Source organism: Prenolepis imparis, unplaced genomic scaffold, assembly GCF_030444845.1.
Source record: "Prenolepis imparis isolate NDT839.2.m4 unplaced genomic scaffold, iyPreImpa1.0 SCAF_7, whole genome shotgun sequence".
Classification (NCBI taxonomy): Eukaryota; Metazoa; Arthropoda; class Insecta; order Hymenoptera; family Formicidae; genus Prenolepis; species Prenolepis imparis.
The window spans coordinates 14,926,797-14,949,660 of NW_028141165.1; the positions used below are offsets into that span (position 1 = coordinate 14,926,797).

The following is a 22,864-nucleotide window of genomic DNA, read 5'->3' on the forward strand; positions in this document are numbered from 1 at the left end:
GCATATACACACGTATATACACGCATACACATTGGCAATCGGTTACGACGCAAGCGTAGCCCAGTAGCCCCCGTGTGCGAGTTCTACTACACCAGATTTGCCATTTGTAGGACAGGGTCGAGGGACGCCGAGGGGTGAGAATGGCTTTTATCGAGCGGCTTCTGCGCGAGCCCGCCAACGCCGACGTTCACGACGCCTTAGTTTCAGGGACGGACAACCCTCTCACCAAGAAGTCGGTAATTTCCGTCGAAAGATTAGATAATGTATCCTCCTCTAGAGTGTAGAGACCAATAAGAAAGAGATCCCAATTCTCTTTAGAACAAAAGGTCTGTTCTTTTTAGCTGAACCAAGCTGAACTGGCTGCATTAGTTCAGACGATATCTTTTTTACTCTACATTTGAAGGAAAAAGATAAACTCTGAACTAGTGCAGTCAGTTCAGCTTGGTTCAGCTAAATAAAACAGACATTCTGTCCTAAAGAGAATTGGGACCTCTTCCCTATTGATCTCTACACTCTAGAGGAGGATACATTGGGATTTTTATTATTCGGGCGAGAAAGTTAGGATTCGAAACTTGCGCGAAAAGAAGGGGTGGGTTTATTCAAACCAGGATCTGGACGGCCTTAATTCAGCCCTGTCGAATTTCCCCCTCCGCGCGTTTCGTTCCCTCCTCCTCGTCGCAAATCTGTTACGAGAGATTTCCTCGCCCACCTCATGGCAATGAATTTGAACGGGCCGCAGATTCCCGCGGACGAAGTGAGAATGACGATATCCGCGCACGTTGGTTTTCTACTAAAAAAGAGATGTGATCTCTTATCGCGGCGATGATCGATAGCGATTATCGATAGCCCAAAATACGATCGCGCTCGTGTCCTAAGAGACTCGCAAAGTTTGGGTTTCTCTGATGAAAGAGGACCCTGTCCCATCAGCGCTGTCACCATCAGCATCCATCTGGGTTATCGAGATATCAGAGTGATCCATCGTCGTCCATCGACCAGCCAATCAATCGATCCATAGTGCATCGAGTTCGAGAGCTCGCATTTTCTCCTCGAGTGTATATGTTCAGCTTCGCCAGGTGGATCATCATCATCATCATCACGACGATTTGTCATCTTGCAATCTCTCTTCCTTCGCCGTCATTCTGAGATGACCCAGAACGTGCCAATGTGTAATGCGAGATCCTGACACGCGGAACAAAACTGGCGGAACAAAACGCGAAGCTTCGGAGGCTAAGGCAAAAGTTCTCTCTCTCTCTCTCTCTCTCTCTCTCTCTCTCTCTGTGTTTGCGTGACGATAGGATCTACCCCACTATCCTGCAAGTTATCCCTAGCCGTCGTGCCTCCTCTTCTCTCCCTTCCCCTAGTCATCGTCGCGGTTTAGTTTCCCCTACTTTACCCCTTGCCTGTCGTCTTCCTTTCTCTCCTCGCTCTACTTGTTCCTGCTCTCACCCCTTTTCCTTGCTCACCGCGAGCGGGGTAGTTCTCGTACGACGCGCCCTTCCGTCGAATCGTCGAGGAAAAGAGAGAGTGAGAGAGAGAGAGAGAAGAAAGAGAAGGGAGAGAAAGAAAGAGATAGAGAGAAGAATGCACACGAATGCAGTGCAATCTGCTGCAACGTCTGTGTGTGACAGACGGGACTGAAAAGTGTAACCGAGCGATGGGATTAGAAAGGCACGATTCATCGGTCGCCTCGGGAATTCTTTTTCACGGCAGCGGGTGAACAAAAAGTGCGCGAACGATATCCTTCTTCTTTGCTCCTCCTGGAGAGGCGAGAGGCAGCATCCCGCGAGTGCGACGAGCTAATTCGCGATAAGGGAAGGAGGAGATCCCTCTCCTCAGGACAGGAATTCTTTCTCGGTGTCTTCGGTGTCGCGAGATCATGCGAAGTGCGAATTTTACAGGTGCGTCCCAAAAATTCGCGTTTTTTAAAATTTTTTATGGAAATTTTATTTCGTAAATTCATGTAAATTAGGGACATTTTTTTTATCAAGCACGCGTTTTTATTCTTGTGTAATGACAAATCTCCCATTTATTAACTTCCATAATGGAGGTTATATATTAATCTCCACTATTTTAATTTTGAATATAAATAAGCGTTTTATTTTTGTTCATGTTTAGCTTGTCCTGTCTCTCTTTGTATCGAGAGATATATCTGTCAGATGTGTGGATTGCTGCATAATTTACGATACACATCGCTTTTAGCTTGATTACGAGCTAAAATCTCGATATGTTATCTATTTTATGAGAATCAAAGAATAATCGGGAATTCATAAGCTGTCTTTGAATAACAGATGAAGGGATTTTGTGAATGCACGCTCGATGCACTTGATTTTAATGAATTAATTCTACGGAAATTGATTTGTGTGTGCGCATGAAAAGAAAATGTATTATACAAAATGTTTTACGCGTGAAATTTTTAGATCGTACGCCGATTGGTTTTTATCGGATTTATCCAAACATATATGTATATCGGATTATCGTTTTATTTTAAGAGTAGATCAACTACTTGTCGCAGGCAGCGGTTTTATGCAATTGCATTTAATCTCAATAGCAAATTGATAGATTTTACAATAGTGGCAAATAACAATATTAACAAATATCCCGAAGGGTTTAATAATATTTAAGATTCAAGATTATATATAGTATAATTGTATATTTCGATATTTCGATGGCGTTTTTTTTTAAAATAATGCGATATATGTACCGCCGTTTTAAACATCAAAATATTTTAATCAACAATATTTTTATTATTGATTGAAAGTTTAATCTATTAAATAGATACAGATATTTTAAAATATTATTTTATTAAAAATAAAAAAACGACGTAATTATTTGTATCTTTATTAGTATTATTTAACAATATAAGAAAGAAATACTGGGGGGAAAATACTTAAGAAATTAATCTATAATTATATTCTTAATCTTTTACAAATATTGGGAAATAAAAAGAGTTTGCTTTGTAGTCGATAAAAGATACATATAAGTATATTCATAGCTGATTAATAATCAGATGCATGCGCGGGTGGCATTTTGTTTTCTTTTTTAATTTATATTTCAAAAATAATTTGTCAAATTTTATTTTAAATAATTAATATTTTAAATAATTAATAATTAATATTTTAAATAATTATCTGTTAAACTTCTTTACAGAAAATACAGGAATATTAATACTAATACTACACAATATAAATATAGAAATATTGTTCTTGTTATTTTTATCCGATATTATACCTCCCCCCCCCCCTATATATTACGTTACATGGTTTTCTATCATTATAATATCAATTAATCAATCAAATATCAATTAATTATGTATCAAAGTTTTATCTTTAGATAAATATTTGAATAAAATGATTTTAGTAATATAGTCTTTACTTAAACTTTTTCTTAGAATCAAATTTTCAAAGATTAAAAATTATATTATCTATGTATCTATTGCTTGTGTGTAATTCTGATATCAACTTCCCATTAAAAGTTTTTTTTTTTTTTTAACTAGAAATAATTATGGAGTTTATATAAATATAATTATAGAGTTTATATAAATTTATTATATAAGATATTGTTAATGTTTAATTTGTGGATGTTTCGGAAATCTAATGTGATTTTTCTTTCCGAAAGAAAATTTATAAATATTTAGATCTCCCTTAAACTCTCCTAAATTTCTTTAACTAAAATTAGTTATTTTAACATTGTGTCGTTGAACAAATCAAAATTCATAATTTGTTGTTAACCAATGGTATGATGATCAAGTTATGAAAGAGAATGACAATAAATCAAATCGTAAAGAGTCTGCAAGTTGTCTCAAGTTGTTGCAAATGTTTGCAATTAATATAACTTTCAACGTCAATAAGATGTTTTAACTTCTTTCTTGGCGGTCAACCAATGTAAAATATATGTTCGAACTGAGAGCGAAACTTTTTCAATATTGCGGCGCCGCAATTAATCAATTGTATTTTATTGAAAGTAAACATCTGTGAACAAATGTTACGTCACACGTCTTATTTTGCATATTTAAATTATACTCATCTCCGTGTTAATGCTCTTACCTTTAGAGAACTCAAATTTGGACGTATGAAACACTTGAAGCTGCTGATTTATTGCCAATTTATTTTTTAATTCCAAATTTGTATTGCTCCTGAGAACTAAAATTTATTGTATATTAAAGTTAAAGAGATGCTGATTTAACACAATAATATCCCAACTTTAAAAAAATACTTATTAACAAATTGTAAACAAAAGCATATATTAATTAATTTATTAGAATTAATTGGTAATTAATTGCTGATTTTTTCAAACATTCTGTATAAATTTTAAAAATATTAAATTTTTATCGGTGTTTTTGCACCAATATTATACAACCATCTACAACAATATAGAAAGTAAGAAGTCAATATAATATCAGCTGGAGAATGAAAATATTTCCCGAATTAATTGTTATCGAAATATTCTAATTTTGTACTTATTACTCGCAAAATAAGTTTTAAAAAATAATCGAAAATTCTCTCTAACTCTAAAAGAATAAACGATGTTAATGCAATTAATTTTTTTTCTTTTGATTTTGGCATTAAAATGTTTCCTGAATTATTTGATGTCAACTATATCAATTTCAAATATCTATTTGTTTACCAAATTTATTCTTTTAATTTAAAACAGATTGAAAGTATAGGTGTCAGCTTGGTGTACAAAAGTGAAGTATGCTAAAATAATAATTTACTTTTTTCATTTAAAGAACTTTTTTAATTTTTTCATTGCTCGTAATATATACTCGAAAATTTTTAAAATGTATGCTCACGAAATAAGTCTACAATTACTTTTTTAATTTTTCTGGAAATTAAAATAAAAAATAATTTAATATTTATCGGTACGATGGAGTTATAGAATATAATGTTAATCTGTAAACAACAAAAATATGCAAAAAGCAATGCTTAAAGTAATTAATATTTCAAAAATAATAATCGCCTAATTAAATCCTTATATTCATCTCTTTAAACAAATTTAATTTAATAAAATTTTAATAAAATGTATAGAATTTCAGAAAAAAATAGTTTTAAATATAAGCTTGCATATAAAATATAATAAATAAAAAAAAAAGAATATTTCTTATGAGTTATTTATAATTTTTATAAGTAATCTAAAGTAAATCTTACACAGTGCTGTAATACAATATTTTACATATATTTGTAATACAATATTTTATATATATTTATATAAAAATATTAATTGTAAATAGCAATTATAAATATTGTAAGTATCGTATATCTCACAATCAGAATAAGACCTAGTATTTTATATATGTATTATATTATTTTAATAATATAAAGTAAGAGAGAGAGAGAGTCACTATATTGTGAAGATAAGAGAGCAAATATAATTTTACAATTACCTTCTCTTTTGTTTGACAGTTTCTTCATGACACTCATTTGCAAAAACACAATTAATTATCGCAATTAATCATTAAAATACGAATCAATTACGGCTGCTTTGCACTTTAGATGGTATTCCCGCTAATTGCATACAACGCGCACTTTATTTTACATTGAGATAGAAGAATGCAAAAATACGATTATATGAAGTTGATTCGCTAAAAAATTACATTAATATCCTTTTTGGATATTGTATTGATTTGAAAAATTATATAAAATATGCGTTTCAATAGTTAATATTTTTATAAATAATCGAAGATTTTAATTTCTTACGAGTAATAAATTCAAAACTTAAATATTTTGATAGCAATTGATTCGAGAAATATTTTAATGTCAAGCTGATATTACATATAGTTTAACAAAAAAAATCGAATACAAGAACAACTATTTCCCATAATTTTTTTATGTTACATACGAAATATATATTGTTAGGACTTTCAGTCTTCAAAAGAAATTTATTGTGTTGATATAATCAACAATATATTTATAGTTAAAAATATGAGATTTATTGCAAAAAAGTTACAAATTAGATCATTGAAGTTTCTACTAAACAGTTTTCAATTATATTTATTTGAACTTAAGAATTTTTCAAATTATTGAATATGAATCTAATTTATATATAATTTATTAGCAACATTGACAAAATGTATATAAATATGTATATAAAATATATAAATATGTGTATAAAAATGTATATAAAATTGTATATAAATGTATGTAAATTGCAGATATATAAATTATTGCAAAAATTCGTAGATTTTTAAATGTTGATATAAATATTAAATTTGCATTTTAAATTCGTCAATTTTGACGTTACATTCGTATTCAATATGACCTAAAAAGTCCTTAACTATGAATAAATATAATCGAAAACCTATATTTGATAGATCCTCAATAATACAATTTACAATTACATTTCATACACAATTCACAATCCTCAATAAATTCCATATTTAATCATCTTATTAATCATAGTCGACATAAGAAATTTCTTTTAAAGGTTGAAAATTCTAACAGTATAATTTTGATTGAATAAGATTTCTTCAAGACGTCATATATCGTCATTATAATATGATAAAATACACATATTAAATACCATTTTCTTGCAATTTTAACTCAGTAACATATAGTCTCAAAATTGTAACGTGATGAAACAATAAATTGGAAACCAAAATCATATTCAGCGTTAAAAAACTAATGAGAAATGAGTAGTTTTGTTCTTATGTTTCTTTTTATATAACTCTAATTTGCAAAAACTCTAATTTTTCGCAAGTAACACAAATTCAGAAATATTTAGGATATTTTGAATACCAATTAATTCAGAAAGCATTTTAAAGTTAAATTAATATTTTTAAGTTATATTTTCATTTTCAATTACTTTACTGTATAATTATAGTATTCCAGGTTGATACACAAACAACATTTATAAAAATTTAATATTTTTTAAATTTAACATTTTTACGATTCGCTGTCTTTTTTGAAAGTGGGGATGCTAGCTAAGATATTTTCCTCTATTTTTAATATAAATTTTATCTGCTAATTGACAGAAGGAATAAATCCAGGATTAGAACTACAAACTAACGATAAATTAGTATTAATTATGCCATATATAATATCGAGATTTGACTTCTCTGATAGAAATATGAGATTAACGGAGATATTTCGCTCGCCCGGATAAAATAGGAATGCAAGTTCTCTCCGTGAACTGCAATCATGTTTTGCTGTCAGATAGAGCAAAATATGCTGCGTTGGTATCATGCCAATATATCGGAGAGGCAAAATTTACATAAACGCGTACAGTCTCTTGCGCTGCCATATTCGCGCGAGTCTGTAACAAAAACATATCTATTCCTAGGAGCCACTTCGAATGTGGAAGCACTATTTTTCTGGCTGGGAACAGCGATTCGTGCCCTTGACAACGCGTCATCGCTTACATACAGAGTCACGAAATTTTGTCGCAGAATTGATTTTACGCTCTATATTTTACGCTTTTTTTTTAAACTGCGAATTGTTTAGTTAATTTTAGATCGTTCTTTTCCTATTCGTAATGTCATTTTTTAAAATAATTTTTTAATTTTTAATATTATTAAATAACTCAGATTTAAATCAAGATTTTATTATAAAAAATGTTGATTTAAAACTATAAAATTTATTATATGTTTAACCTTATATGCATTTATCTCTGATGTGTACAAAAATGTTCTTTATTTTTAATCGCTAATATAAAAATTGGTGTCTTGATGTATTTACATAAAAAAATGAATATGTAAATTGCATGGTTTATGATCCAAAAAATTCATAATTGAAAAAAAAAAAAATCAAAATATTATTTATATATTGTTTTATTAAAAAACAAATACATTTTTTATTATTTACGTAATTGAAATAATTTACATTTCTTTATATAAGTAATTGCAAGAAAGCGGGGAAGTAGATATATATACATCACAGATATTTTAATATAATATCTCTATGGCATTCGCATTTTAAGACGATTCATCGATTCTTTTTGTTGTTTTTTTGCAAGTGTAAAACAATTGAACCGCGCAATTAATTACGCAAACAGATATTCTTTCTAAATATTACAAAAACCATCGATTGCAAATGCATTAGACATGATTAATACGGTCGACTGTAACCTTTTTTTTTTTTTTTTTTGCCTGGTGCGGGAGGAGAAAATCCATTTTCGGATACCCAGGGCCGGCCACTGGGTTATGTGGGACTCGGAGGTCACAAAGACCCCCACTACCGCACTAAAAACTCCCCCCGTGAACACAAGATTGTCCCCCGTGTCTGTTTAGGTTGGATCCACAAGAACTGTTTGCACATTACGTTTGTGGACCCAACCCAGTGCGCGCATAGTTCCGCGCTCGTCCTTACGCCGTTCCTACCTGTGTGTACTTGTCGTACCCCTCCTTTACATTAGGTTTTCACCTCCCCAATAAACATGTACCCGCATATATCCCCGAGAAGAGAGTGTCACCCCCCCCCCCAAGGGTACCACGGGCCCACTCCCTTTTTTACGTATACCCCGATAATAGCCCACTCACGAACCGGCTAGCGCCCGACGTTGGCTGGCTACCCGAGTATACCCCCTTAAGCATTTAGCTTGGATCTCTGCTTATAGCTCCCTCAGGGAGAGAAGCTGCAGCCGTCCCCCGCAGAAGAGCTATCGGAGTTCCCCCCCTACTTACGGTCGACTGTAACCTGCTAATAAAGTAGGTTAACGTACTGCGAGGTAGTCGAGTCCTTATAATCTATCTTATTGATTTTAAAACAATCGATAAGCGCCGCGCGTTCTTTAAACCCGGAGACTGCATTTCGTTTTCTGAAATAACATCAGTTTTATTTTCTCTTCATAAAAATTTATTGCCACTCGTAAAATGTACTTTTTTCGCAGCGGTTTTGCCATTTCCATTCCGCGACGATGCAGTTGTATCTTATTGTTAGCATAATTGCACTGAAAAAATTGTATTCTTATTTGAAGAATTTCTCATTTATTTTTTACAATATCCTGTTTTAAAACTAGGTGTCAAAAGAATCTTCTTATTCCTTATCTTTTGAGAGAGGAATCTTTTAGAGATTAGTATCAGATATTTCTAATTTATAAATAATATTATTCAAAAGAAAAGATTTATATATTTTTATATAACTATATTTTCTTTATTGTACTTTCATCTTACATTAATTATACACTTATCATTATATATGAATTATACACTTCTTATTATAATTTAATTTTTTTAATTAAAATTTTTATTACAATAACATGGACGAGCGTGGTCTATAGAGTGCGAGCATGATCTATAGAGCCAAGAGTCCCGGGTTCGATTCCCGGTAAGACCAAAAATTATATTCGCTCGTTCTCCTCTCGGAAGGCAATGGCAAACCACCGAGAGTATACCTTGCCTAGTACACTTCTCTAAAAAATGGTAAACAAAGATCATGGCCGTTCGGAACCGGCGTTTAAACTGTAGGTCCCATATACAATGTGTATAATCCACATGCGCAACACATGTATATGAAAGAGAAGTAGCCTAAGTCCGGAATAGACGGGCATGGCACGTGAAGAAGAAGATTACAATAACAATTTATTTTAATTTTATAGAGCATGACTTAAGGATGTATCTGACAATCATATAAAATTCATAAAAATTATAGATTGCTTCCATTTTGATACTAAAGCTATTGTCAAAATTTGGATTTAATTCACTAACTCATTTTATAGTTGTTGCAATTTAAATTTCCGCTAGTTTTACATATAATTTTATGAAAATTCATTACTATGATCGATTATAATTACGTTAAAAATATTGAAAAATAGTACCATGTATTTCAAATTTTTTACATGTATAATTGGAACTTTAAGGAACAATGTTGCAAAATTACATTCACTACACCGTTTAGAAGAAAATAATAATAATTTGTTGAAACTCTGGCTTTTTCTGGCAGTAATCGGAGGATTACTGAGCATTCGGTTGTGTCAACGTTGGAAACAGCTGAAATTTAGGAAATTAAATTATAGCGATTTTCTATGAGATTTACAGATTTTCTATAAAATAAATAGCGTTGATACTTTTGATCTCCGATTGTATCTCCTATACATCCTTAAAGATACATATAAATTTCCATTTACTTTTGTTTTATAAAAAATTAAATAAAGTGAAATGAGGTTTTGATACTCTTTTTATAGTTGGTCAAAATTATTCTACTACGCACACAGGTACAGAAAGATCATAAAGAAAGCATATACATAGTATATATATAAAACGAGACCTGGGTCCTGAACGATTAAATTAGGTTACATGTTACTTACTCGTGAACGCTTCTCTTAGGTCGCTCGAGTCCTCTTTTTCGAGCCACTTATGAACTTCATTCATTCTTCTAATAAACTAAAACCATTAAGTGGCAAACGCACTGCACTCTGTGCATTATAAATTGCAACACTATATATACATATAACCATATACCTTGCTGCAACAATATGACCATATAACGTCATCAAATGGAGGATCCGCATAAAAAACATATGACCTCTAAAACTAAGAATATATTCTTCGTTATTAACGAAGAATATATTCTTAGTTTTAGAGGATGTTCTAGAAATACTTAAGAATATCTGCCCTCTTTCTTCGAGAATCTAATTTTTCGCTGTAAAAAATGTCATTGAGGGTAATTATATGCAAAGATAGGAGAAGCCACCCCCGATTTCGATCATTTTGAAATTTGTGTTGAATGAAACATATATGTGTTCTGTTAGGATATCTCATCTCGAAATATTTACATCTCGGTTCGATCGCAGTCTTTTATAAGGCGGCTACTGAAATCGGATGCATGTAACACATATAGAATAGCTGATGACGCCAATTTATCAATAACTTGTCCCACTTTCTCGAAAGAACAAGCAACGCGTTTCCTCTTTCAAGCGAGGCAATTGTGCTCCTCGTATCGCTAATCGATATCCAAGACAAATTCCTTCTATTCCTTCTATTTGCTCGGTATATATATGTATATATATATATCGTCTCCTTTCTGTAACCGAGAATATACAATTTTCTTTCTCTCGCAGAACCGGCGCGTCACTATATTGACGGTTGACATTCCGAAGATGGTTTTGTCTCTCGCGACATATCGCTCCACCAAAAATATATCGTCGTTTATCTTCTTGCGCCCGCCCGAAGGAGACCAAATTCATGGAACCACTTTCCATTGTGACACGAGGGTTCGATAAAAAAGACATCCACGAATAATAAATGCTCTCTCAAGTCGAGACTCGGGACACGCATCTCGGTTGTCGTCCTGGTATACTCTGAAACATGCACTATAATGCAATGTTATCGAAAGAGGCGCAATTACAAGAGCGAGATAAAAAAATACGGAATAATTTCACACTCATTGGTTGCTGTATCGCAAGCAGTAATAAATCTCTAATTGTGTGATTTGTATACTGCAGTAATAAATTATCAAGATAACAAACGAGAAAAGCGATAGAGAGAGAAAGAGAGCTGAAAGAGAAGATCGAGAGTCACGTGGTTTACGCTGCGTGTCACTCATGATAAGATCGAATACGCGTCTACTTAATGGAGTCTGGAGTCTCGCTTCTATACATCGAGGATGATGCTTGACGAACGATACTGCTGCCTTGATGCCGATGAGGATCGAATCGGATCGAGAGATAAACTCAAGAGACTGAAGATGATGGCGAACAGACAAAGGCTTATGGACGACTTACTCTTTTAAAATAGTATCAAGCGCTCATCGTCGCGCCGACATCATGGGGAATGGCATGAACAAGGTGAGAAATTACTTCAATGGGAAAACTTTCGCTCTTGGAGCGACAAAAATCCCAGGTAGCAAGCATACGTCATTTTGACATCGAATGACGTCATTAGACATCAAAATAACGTCATTTTGACGTTTAATGACGTCAGTTTGGTTAATTTTGGGATGTTATTTCCTCTCAATTTGTAGTTATTTTCATAGGATTTTTTATCAGAAGAAAAAAGTTGCAATCTACAATACTCTACGATCCATAGTTTTCGAGGTATTGATTTTTAAAAGTCAATAATAAGGGGGGGAGCAGAATCCTTCCCCTTGCACCTCTACTCTTAATAATAATCTAACAAAAACTAATAAAATTCAACAATTCTAATAAAATTCTAACAACCCAATTCTAACAAACCCTATTTCCGATTAAATCAAAATTGGATTTGTTATATTAAACAATTTCTATATGAAAATGGAACCTCTTGTCAAAAATTTTAAAATCTCAATATATATTTTTAAAAAAATTAAAATTTTGAAACATTGATACCTCAAAAAACTATTCATAGTGCATCGTAGTTTGCGACATTCTTTTTTTCGATAAAAAATATATCAAACACTATCAAATTGATCACATTTATCAAATTGAGGGATCCCGGAAATAACATTCTCAACTCCCGGATCAATATTTCGTAGTCGTTTAACCAAAAAAAAAGAAGGAAATAGATACATTTCCTATTATGTATGTACATCGATAGGAAAAATGTGATTAGATTATGAAATTATACTAGAGAGTATCCTATATTACTTCTTAATTAATATATATAATATAACATAATAAAATTAATATAATTTAAAGTCTATTTTTTCTCTATGAAAAAAATCAGACAAAAGTAATCATTTATCGCAACTCTGAACTCTGTTCTCATTTATCTCAACTTTTAGCATCTTATACAGGGTGTCTTAGACCTACTGTAACACCTGTTAATGGCAGATTCCCCTGGGATCATTTGGAGACGATTTTTCCTCAGTGAAAATGTCGAGAGAGATCATCATTTTTAATATGTTCCCAAGTTTTGCCATGGTGTATCTTTGTAACTAAGCCTTAAATTAAAATTCTATTAAAGTAGATAAACTCTACCTGAAATTAACTGAAGAATGTGGTTTTGTTAATATTTTATTTCCACAAGGTTTAGTTTGCGAAAAACCCTTTATTTTCAACCGCTTATAACTCGAAAATTATTGGTGTCTCGACATTTTCACTGAGGAAAAATCATCTTCAAATAATCCAGGAATCTGTCATTAAGGTGATCCGCTAATTCTAAAACATCCTGTATATAATATGACATAATATAATTAATATCATTTAAAATCTATTTTTCTTCAATGAAAAAATTCAGAAAGAAGTAATCATTTATATCGTAACTCTGTTCAACTTTTAGCTCATCATGTACATCTTATATACATACATATAACTACGTCTTAATTTAAAAACCTATGAAGTAAATTTCTAAAATTGGCTAAAAATGTAATTTTATTATCCACACACATGTGCATATATATATTTGACTTTTTAAATATTTATAAAATGATTTTATTTATCAAGCGCTCGTAACTCGAAACGTGACAATGCTTCGACAAATATTATTGTTGAAAAATAATATGCGGCAAATTGAATACTCTTTGTATAAATTTTCAATTTGTAGTTCTTTATATGTATAGGGACTATATAATAAGAGTCTAATAAAAGGGATGCATCAAATAAATTACACAAAGGTCACTGAGCAAACGTAAATTAAATGCCAAATGTTTTAACTCCATTTTATAATTTTGTATCGCTTTTGAGCTCCCTTTTTAGTAAACGCAAACAACAGATTCAAAGTGAAACGTTGAATATTCAATTTGCGACTTCTATTTGGCGACTTTTGTATAATTGATTTGATAAGATTATAGAGAGTGTTTATTGTAATAATCCACACAATTTTAGAGGCAGTCGCGATTATCTGAGAGAAAAAGTTAAAAAAAATTTATCTGGGTGTGGGTCTATCTGTTTTATACTAACTACAACTTTAAGTTTAAGTTTTAGTTTAAAAAATAGAAAGTTTTTTCTTTGTTTAAAAAGGTTCAAGGTCACTTTAAATTTTTTAAGTAGAACCATATAATTTTTTTTATATTATTTTAGAGAATTATTCAATATTATTTTTAAAGAGCTTAAGATAACTTTAGATATTTTATGAAAAATTTTTGTCTATAACTTTTTTTAGCTTATCGTTTATTTTTATTAATAATAAATTTTTAAAAATATTATTCAATAGCAATCAGTAAATCTTCGATAATTATTTTCTTTTTCGCTGCAACTGTGGAGGGGTTTCATAGCGTTTTATTCTGACTTCTTCGTTCCTTTACCATCTAATAACCTATTTTAAGTGCATTTCAATATAATGACTTACCTGGCGTTGTAGTAATCTCGCACTTTAACGACCGAAATAATACGCTTGATAATAATAAAATTTTATGTAGCAGCAAAATATACTTGTAAGATAGAAGAGATAAAGTTGAAATCTCAATTGGACTTTAGCTACACTAATTGTAAGATACGATACATTTTTTTGAAGATCGTCAAATGAATAATCAGTTCCCTTTATGTATTCTCATTGGCATTTTTTTGCCTCGAACGAGTAATCGCGATTTAAATTAATTAATTCTGCCTATTCTATTTTTGTATTATACATAAATATTGTTCACAGAACGTGAGAAGCTTCGGCAATTTATTGGTCATTTAAAATAAAAAGTATCATGTAGTTTTAAGTTATATAATATTCCTCACGAGAATTTAAAATTTTATTAACAGTGTATTACACAAATATAATACATATATTATGCATATATTATTATAATACATATATGACAATTGATAATCGTCTAAAAATTTCATTCCAGATATTTTTTTACAAAATTTAACTATACGTGGAACGTAATTTTATGTATCTCATCTTATATTTATATGATATCTTTTCTTTGAAATGATGTGTTTCACCAAATGATATCTCTCACAGTTTCTCATTACGAAAACCATCTTATAAACTATGATGCATATCGTGTTGTATATCAAAACAACATTATACATCATGCTCGTACGTCAAAGCTCGTGCGGGGTTGTAATTATCTTCTCGCGATCCATCTTACAATTCTAATCGATGTGTGAGATCACCTTAGAAGAGGTCCACGTCCTCCGATGAACTCGATGGTGTTTGCGTGGCATTCAGTTTTCCAAAATCAGGTGGAAAAAAAGATTCCTCTTCAAGTATGTCGATAACATTCCTCTTTCTCTTTCCTTTACAATCTCTCTTCGCGCACTTGGTCCTCTTCTTACATTTCTTCCGAAGGGGATTTCCCTCGTGATAACTTCCGTAGGTTGTTGCATCATTGACAACTTTCGTCGTCGACGGAACGACGTCGGTCGTCGTAACCGCAATATCCAAATACTGCTGCATCGTTGAAGATCTCGTCGTTAATTCCAGGATAGAATTCAAAGTACTCGTGGGAACATTCGTGATGACGTCAGAAATGTTTTTCACAATACTATCTGGAGACGATTCTTCCATCGAGCTCTTCTTCTTCGACCCTTGGGCGATTTCATCCGCGAACTTTATCTTTTTCGGTTTTATTCTTCTTCGAGCTTCTTCCTGCTTTCGACGACTGCATTTCTTCCTTCGTTTATGATCGCGCGAATCGAGCTTTGCAGCAAAACGATCGACAGTCTTCTTCTCGCGATCGTCCGTCCTCGATGGACCTCGAAATATCAAAGGAATAAAGAACGAAGTGGACGAGCTCGAGATATTCCTCGGGGAATCCTCGAGGAGGATGTTGACGTCATGATCAGCTGATCTACGCGATGATGTCTCGTCCAGCGAACGATGTCCTGACGCGGTTGACCTTTGCAGGCCGACGTGAATCGCGCAGGCGCACCAGAAGACCACGAGCGAGTGAAATTGCATTATGAGTCGATAGATGGTGTTTATAGCGCCACTTGTTTCGCTGCGCGTTGTTCTTTTTTTTCTCTTGTTTGCGATCTCGATCAATCGCGAAAGACGGTCTCGTCGAACCCCAAGTTGGCTTCCTTCTCTCATTTTTTCTCATCTAAAATCGAGGAGGTGAAGGGAGGGAGCAGAGGGGTCTAATCGCGATAAGAACGGTTCGAATGAAATTAAATCGCGAGAACTGAGACTAACGACCGGCGTGTCGCCGGAGAGAATAAATAAACTCGAGGTTGCGATAATTAAAATAAACGTCATACACGCGCGGACCATTAAGAGAGATCTCTCTCTCTCTCTCTCTCTCTCTCTCTCTCTCTCTTTCTCTTTCGCGGCGTTTTCGATTAAACCTTAATTAAAGATTGAATCAATATTGGTCGAAAGAATGGTCGAATAAAAACGGTATTAAAGTTAATGTATGCGCTATATTCCCTCTTTTCCTCTCTCGCTTAAACGCTACCTTTCGCCATGATTCAATATTTGTCAAACGATAAGTTAATCTAAGATTGCGGCGCGTCATCCTCTCTCTCTCTGTCCGCGACCATCAAGAATCCATTTCGCGGGTTTACGTTTCTCCCACGAACTGACCTGGATTTTCTCGTCGTCTCGTCTAAGGTAATCGTAGGTAAATTCCTGGCCAAATAGGCGTCGAAAGGGGCGCGGCATTTTAAATGAGAGACGAATGAGAGAAGAGACTATCACGACGTCTTTCAGGATCATGTATTTTCCAGGATCCAAAAGTTTGAGAGGCACGATATTTTAGCACCATATTCTGATTACGTATTCCATATCGTAAATTGAATATTAATTAAGGACTCGAGCTACGCGAAATATGTCATCTTTAATACCTAGCCGTTACCGTTTATTATGTCGGCAGGTACTTCCTGGTCTTTACGTAGGTAATTATCAGGACAGCAAGGATGCCGATCAATTGGAGCGTTTCGAGATCACGCATATTCTGGCCATTCACGACACAGCCCGTCGTCTGCATTCCGTAAGTATGAAGAAAATATAAATTAAATTAATTTTGGTTTTTTAATTAATTAAAATTAATTTAATTTAATTAATTTAATTTTTTAAATTAATTTTAGCAAGCGACAAAAGAATATCAATGAGAAACCTGTTACGTGAAATATTTTAATTGTAATTAAAGAGAAAAGAAAAACTTCCATAATAAGAAAAACATGCTTGTGATAGCTCTTCAGTTAGGCCTCGCTTTTAATTTAAGATCAATTATCTATTGTAATTAAAGAGAAAAGAAAAACTTCCATAATAAGAAAAACATGCTTGTGATAGCTCTTCAGTTAGGCCTCGCTTTTAATTTAAGATCAATTATCTATTTCTTATATATATTTTATTATATATATTTAAATGTCTCTACTCACACACACATCTCTCTCTTTCTTTCTCAATTTTTCCTTTGTTATTTTTCTTCTATTTCCTTTATCATTTTTCTTATCCTGTCATTTTTAATCTTCTTTATTCAATTTAAAATTCTATAAGGTTTTTAATTCTTTAATCAACTTTTTCGTATGAATAAATTTATATTTATAAGTGCCTATCCATCCCTCTCTCAATTCTTCTTTTTTTATTACTCCTCCACTTCCCTGTCATCTTTCTTAATATAACGCTTAAATTACGATCGATATATCTTCTTCCAAGCGCCTATGAAATTTCGTAATAAAGTTTGTAAAATATGACTGTCAGACTTGAAACAGTGTATCTAACTTGTCTAATGCGATTCATTCTTCTTACGCATCAAAATTATCAGCTTTACAATACCGATGCATTTTCTTCGTTATTATAACAATCATCACTTGATATTTGATTTGCAATAAAAGTCAAGATATGAATAGCGCGAAGAAAATTTGAATTGTATCGATAATGAGATCAGCTTAAAACAATAAGAAAATATAAATGTTGGGAATTTATCGATTCGAAATGGGTCGATTTGTCACATAGATAGGACTAGGTTCGAAATAGAATCTCTATACGGTGCGAAGATATGGTTTAATATTTGGATTAAATCTCGATTGCATTTCAGGATAAGCATTATCTATGCATCTTGGCCGCCGACAGTCCTGATCAGAATTTATCGCAATACTTCTCTTTGTGCAACGACTTCATTCATGCCGCCCGTCTTCGAGGCGGAAACGTTCTGATCCATTGGTAGATATACGCACGCTACATTAGCTTTTAATACAGTATATATGTATCTTAAAATCACCAGATGTCCTTTTCATATTATAGATTTTTCAGCCAATTTAAAATCTACTCTTCCTCAATATAAAAATATCGAAAAATTTGTAATTTATAAATGCAATATGCATGAAAAGCTTATGACATTTTATATTTTTCTTTCAAGAAGATTTTGTAAATTATAAATTGCACAAAGAAATTAGAAAAGAAAAGAACATCTATTGGTTTGGATAATATTGGGTGTCAACAAAATTGTATGAAAGTACCTCGTACTAATCTTATGTGAAATGGATTTCGGTTAAATCAACCGGTTTTTTCATATGTTGTAGCTTATGATCTGCTGAACAAAAGATTCAATAACCTCAAAGCTAAATAATGGACAATTATTGAGTTATAGCCAGTCAAACAGCTCGCAAAATTCGAGTTTTTCACATTTGACTGATTGTAAATCAGTAACTGTCTATTATTTAGCTTTGAGCCTATTACATTTTTTGTTCAGTAGATCATAAGCCACAACATATGAGAAAAAAAACTAGCTGATTTAACCAAAATCCATTTTACATAAGATTTTACATAAGATTAGTGCAGGGTAATTTGTGATTCATAGAAATAATGCAAATTATGAATTTTTAAATAAATTTTTAAATAAAAATAATCTTTTTCTTTCAGTCTGGCAGGAATGTCGAGGAGCGTGACGGTGGCGGTAGCCTACATCATGAGCACTACCAATCTGTCCTGGAAAGAAGCGCTCAAAGTCGTTAAGGTGGGTCGTTCCATCGCGAATCCGAATGTTGGTTTTCAACAGCAGCTCAAGGACTTCGAATCCAGTCGCTTACAAGATGTAAGTGATACCAAGATAATCACTTTGCCGTATTTTATTTTATATCTTTTCTTTTTTTCACTTGTTTTATATCTGTTCCTTTCAGGATCAGTTAGTGCCAAGCTTCTATCGTCTTGCTTTTCTTTTTTTTAAATATATTATATATTTCAATTTTCAAAGATGTTATAATATAATATTTTAAATTATTAAAAAGAATCATAAAACTTTACTATTTAATGACATTTTTGAATATAGGAACGTCGCAGGTTGAAAGAGCGATTTCCCAGTCTCGCTCTCACTGAATCAGACGCCGAGGCTTGCAGGTCCACCTTGAGAAATTATGAAACACTGGCCCTAGCAAAAGAAGTGTGTGAGGGTAAATGCGCCATGGGACGCACTTGTCCAACTGGCCTTTGTCGTCAAACTACTAAAAGGTAATTGTATTGAAATCCTCGGCTATAAAGATCGACTTGGCTTTGTGACATTCGATTGTATTGTAATAAAAGTACTTTGTCCGCAAAAAGAGTTATATTGGGTACTCTGAAAAGCAAGGTCGATTGAATAAGAGAGGAAATGATAAAGATCCTTTGAATAGAAGAATTATGTATACATTTTTATTTGGTTGTATCGGTCGTAGACACAATGATATTCAGATATTTTGTATAATAAATTCCTTATATTATTATATCGCAATAAACGATAAGGAATAAATTCAGGAATAAACTTCTTTGTCTGTGAAATGGAATAATACTTGCATGTTGAAAATCCTTTGCTGAAATAATTGGAATAAATGTTTAAAGTGTTTTCCTCTCCCACGCAAGTGCATCTTAACACGTGGTATATATTTATAATTTTAAATTTACTTATACAGAACTAATTCCCCTGCTGTATCGCCGATAAAGATCCTCCTACATCTATAATTATCATGTCTGATTGCAGGACCCTGAGAAGAAAGTCATCTACCAGCAGCATTGAAAGCGTATCGTCTGGTCGGACACCCCCGCAGACACCACGAATGCTACCATCCGCGCCACCCTCGCCGGCCCTGCCCAGATCAGCGAGCGTTGTGTCTACGTCAAGACCCAGAAGTGGTCCAGCAGGATTGCATTCTTACACCGGAGGTTCCGCTCCGCCTTCCAGGTAAATCAGTTTTCTTATTATTTGTCCTCTTTCATATCTACATTTGAAATTATTTTATTAAAGTTATTGGGAGTTGTGTGTGTGAATCAAAATATTTCACACAATCTATATATGTTACAAAATAAAGTTGGTTACGCTGCTTACTTCCAATGTCATCTATTAGCAAAATCCAAACAAATTTTTGGTTTAATTCCCAATATTGAACTTGACACTTGACACTTCGACTATACTGGATGTCCCAGACTTATCGTATCACCCGTTAATGGGAGAATTCCTGAGGTTATTTGGAGACGATTTTTTCTCAGCGAAAATGTCAAGGCACCAATAATATTCAAGTTATAAGCGATTGGAAAAAAGGTTTTTTTTAAATCTAAGCCTCTTGTGGAAATAAAATATTAACAAAACTACATTCTTTAGTTAATTTAAAGTAGAGTTCACTTTAATAGAATTTTAATTTAAGGCTTACTTAGTAAATAACAAAGTTACATGATGACAAAAATTGGGAATCTGCAAAAAATGATGACCTCCCTCATTTTTTCTGAAGAAAAATCGTCTCCAAATAACCTCAGGAATCTCACATTAACGGGTGATACGATAAGTCTTGGACTCCCTGAATATTCTTACTTCTTCAAATAAGCATATATGTGATTCCCTTTTGATTCGAACAAAGATTGGAATCTTTGTGACTTGATTTGATGAGATTGGGTTCATATAGAAATCAAGAAATCACGTCTTGAAGATTAAGAAAGAAACTCAATTAATGCACACAGGGCTGTGTCAAGAGTGGACCTTTCCGCGGCGGTCGCTTGCAGCAGCAGCAACGCCAACATCTCCGCCATAGGCAGATCGAGTGCGTTCTCCAGCAGCAATTGGCGACTGACCGCCGGTTCCGCGCCGAACACTCCGCGACCGACACCGCCAGTCTCGCCGCAACGTTGGCCGCGACGGCTCTCGACGATGACGAATCGTCAGACGCCACAATTGCCGGTACCACCCTCGGAATCGCATCCCTCGACGATGACGTAGCATCGGGAGAAGCTCGGTTCGCTCTCGAGCTTGATGGAGTGAGAGAAATCTGATGGAAAATCTGATGGCGAACCGTTTTCGAAGATCCCAAGTTGCGCCCTCTATACGGCGGGATAAATTATTATTAACTCGTTGTGCTCGCAGTCTTCATTCGACAACGGGAAGAATATCTTACAATAGAGGAGAAAGTTTTCGACACAAAGATGTATAAATTCTACATAAAGATGTGCCTGCTAATGTCTCGCATTCGGGACAATCCTGTCTAGTTTATTGGGAAATGAAACTATTAGAGGTAAATGATCATCTAATATATGTATATACATGATGGGGCGAGGTGTGATAGCACGTTGGCACGATGCAAACTTGATGATCGTGCCAGCGATCAGAAACGTCGACACATCAATAACGCGCATATCGCATAATGGCTGGGAATTGTTGGTGAATTTCGACTTATACAAATTGTTATATACAATTGTTGCTTATCTGACAAGAGAAAGTGCTTTTATTGATGAGAATGGGATAGGAACGGGAGGGAAGATTTTTCTTTTCCCGTATATGTACAGTTCGGATGCACATTTGCGTGCGTTTTATAAGTAATAAAGTGAGTCGATTTTACGGTTATAGAAATTTTCATCTTGATCGGATAAATTGTGTGAGAAGTGACATTTCGCGGGCACTCTATATCGCTGACAATCTGTCATTTAGACGTATTACTCGAGAGACTCGAGCGTGTCGAGCGTTCATATATATAGTCGCCGTAAATAACGATCGATCTGCGAGATGAAGTAATAAATTTGAAAGATTGACGCATTTGGGACGTGGAATTAATCCTTTGGAGCTTTATCGGTTACGGCGATAATTGCTTGCAATTAAGTGCGGCAAGTTATCTCGCGCGCTTTCAGGGGCGTCATTACCGCCATGGTAGCCATGGTAAGACCAGGCCTCACTGTAGCTAGGTATGGAATTCCATACCTCGGAATCTACAGATAAAATTATTTTTTTTCAGTAAAAAACAAAGTTTTATATATGTTTTACTGCTAATGGAAATGTTATACAAAATATGTATTGACAAATTTGAAATCCCCCCCCCCCCGGGCACTGACTAATGACCAGGCCTCGGAAAAAAACGTAATGACGCCCCTGCGCGCTTTTACGGCGCGGTTCAATCGCGCTAATAATGGCGCTTGTTAACAATCCCTATACATACGTGCTGCAACGATCCCTCCTACGAAGATAACGCGCGCGAATCGTTATCGACTAATTAATCAGTTATAAAAAAGTATACTATTCGCGATATGCAATTAGTCCAAGGATTAATAAAAAAGAAAAAAAATACATATATACATATACGTACATACTCGACCGTGTGATCGGGGAGAATATTTCCTCCTCGATTTGATAGGTGTGTTTGACAGATTTTTACCAATAAAAAGAATGTTGTAAACTACGAGATATCAATGTTTTAAACATTTTAATTTTTTTTAATATGTTGAGATTTCAAGATTTTTGACAAAAGGTCATTTCTATAGAGATTTTTGATCAAATTTTTTAATATAACAAATCTAATTTAAATTTAATCAGAAATGAGTTTGGATTAGATTAGAATTTTTTCAGAATGGAGGATCGATATCTCGAAAACTATATGGATCGTAGCGCATTGTGGCTTACGGCATTCTTCTTCTGATAAAAAACCCTGATGAAAATGACCTGTCAAATTGAGGGGTCCCGGAAATATAACATTCCTGCGATTGTAGCTTGTGGTAATTTTGAGACAATTGATTACCCAGAGTAGAGAGAATATTTTTCGACATTTAGAACTTACGGCGTGAAAAAAGTGAGAGTATACAAAACGTAGACACAAATTCTCGTGTTAAGAAGAACGAGATATTGTATAAAACATCGACACATAAGTTCCCGGATCTCGGGAATCGTCCTGCGAAGAAGAAAGTCTGGTTCTGTTG

General features: G+C 33.5%; 1 protein-coding gene and 1 long non-coding RNA gene across 2 annotated transcripts; one reads left to right on the top strand and one right to left on the bottom strand.

Annotated features, from left to right (window-relative positions):
• The first annotated feature begins 750 nt into the window (after positions 1 to 750).
• Positions 751 to 22,864, top strand: LOC145938183 (dual specificity protein phosphatase 22-B). Its single transcript, XM_083041621.1, has 8 exons — positions 751 to 1,898; positions 10,990 to 11,715; positions 16,596 to 16,712; positions 17,763 to 17,887; positions 18,587 to 18,758; positions 18,993 to 19,171; positions 19,677 to 19,877; positions 20,648 to 22,864. Exons 2-8 carry the CDS (start codon positions 11,695 to 11,697, stop codon positions 20,901 to 20,903), a joined length of 1,071 nt encoding a protein of 356 aa, XP_082897747.1. The 5' UTR covers positions 751 to 1,898; positions 10,990 to 11,694; the 3' UTR covers positions 20,904 to 22,864.
• On the bottom strand, positions 9,101 to 10,997 carry LOC145938184 (uncharacterized). Its single transcript, XR_014425686.1, has 2 exons — positions 10,237 to 10,997; positions 9,101 to 9,919 (listed from the first exon to the last, which is right to left on the bottom strand). It is a non-coding gene; the product is annotated as an uncharacterized LOC145938184 (long non-coding RNA).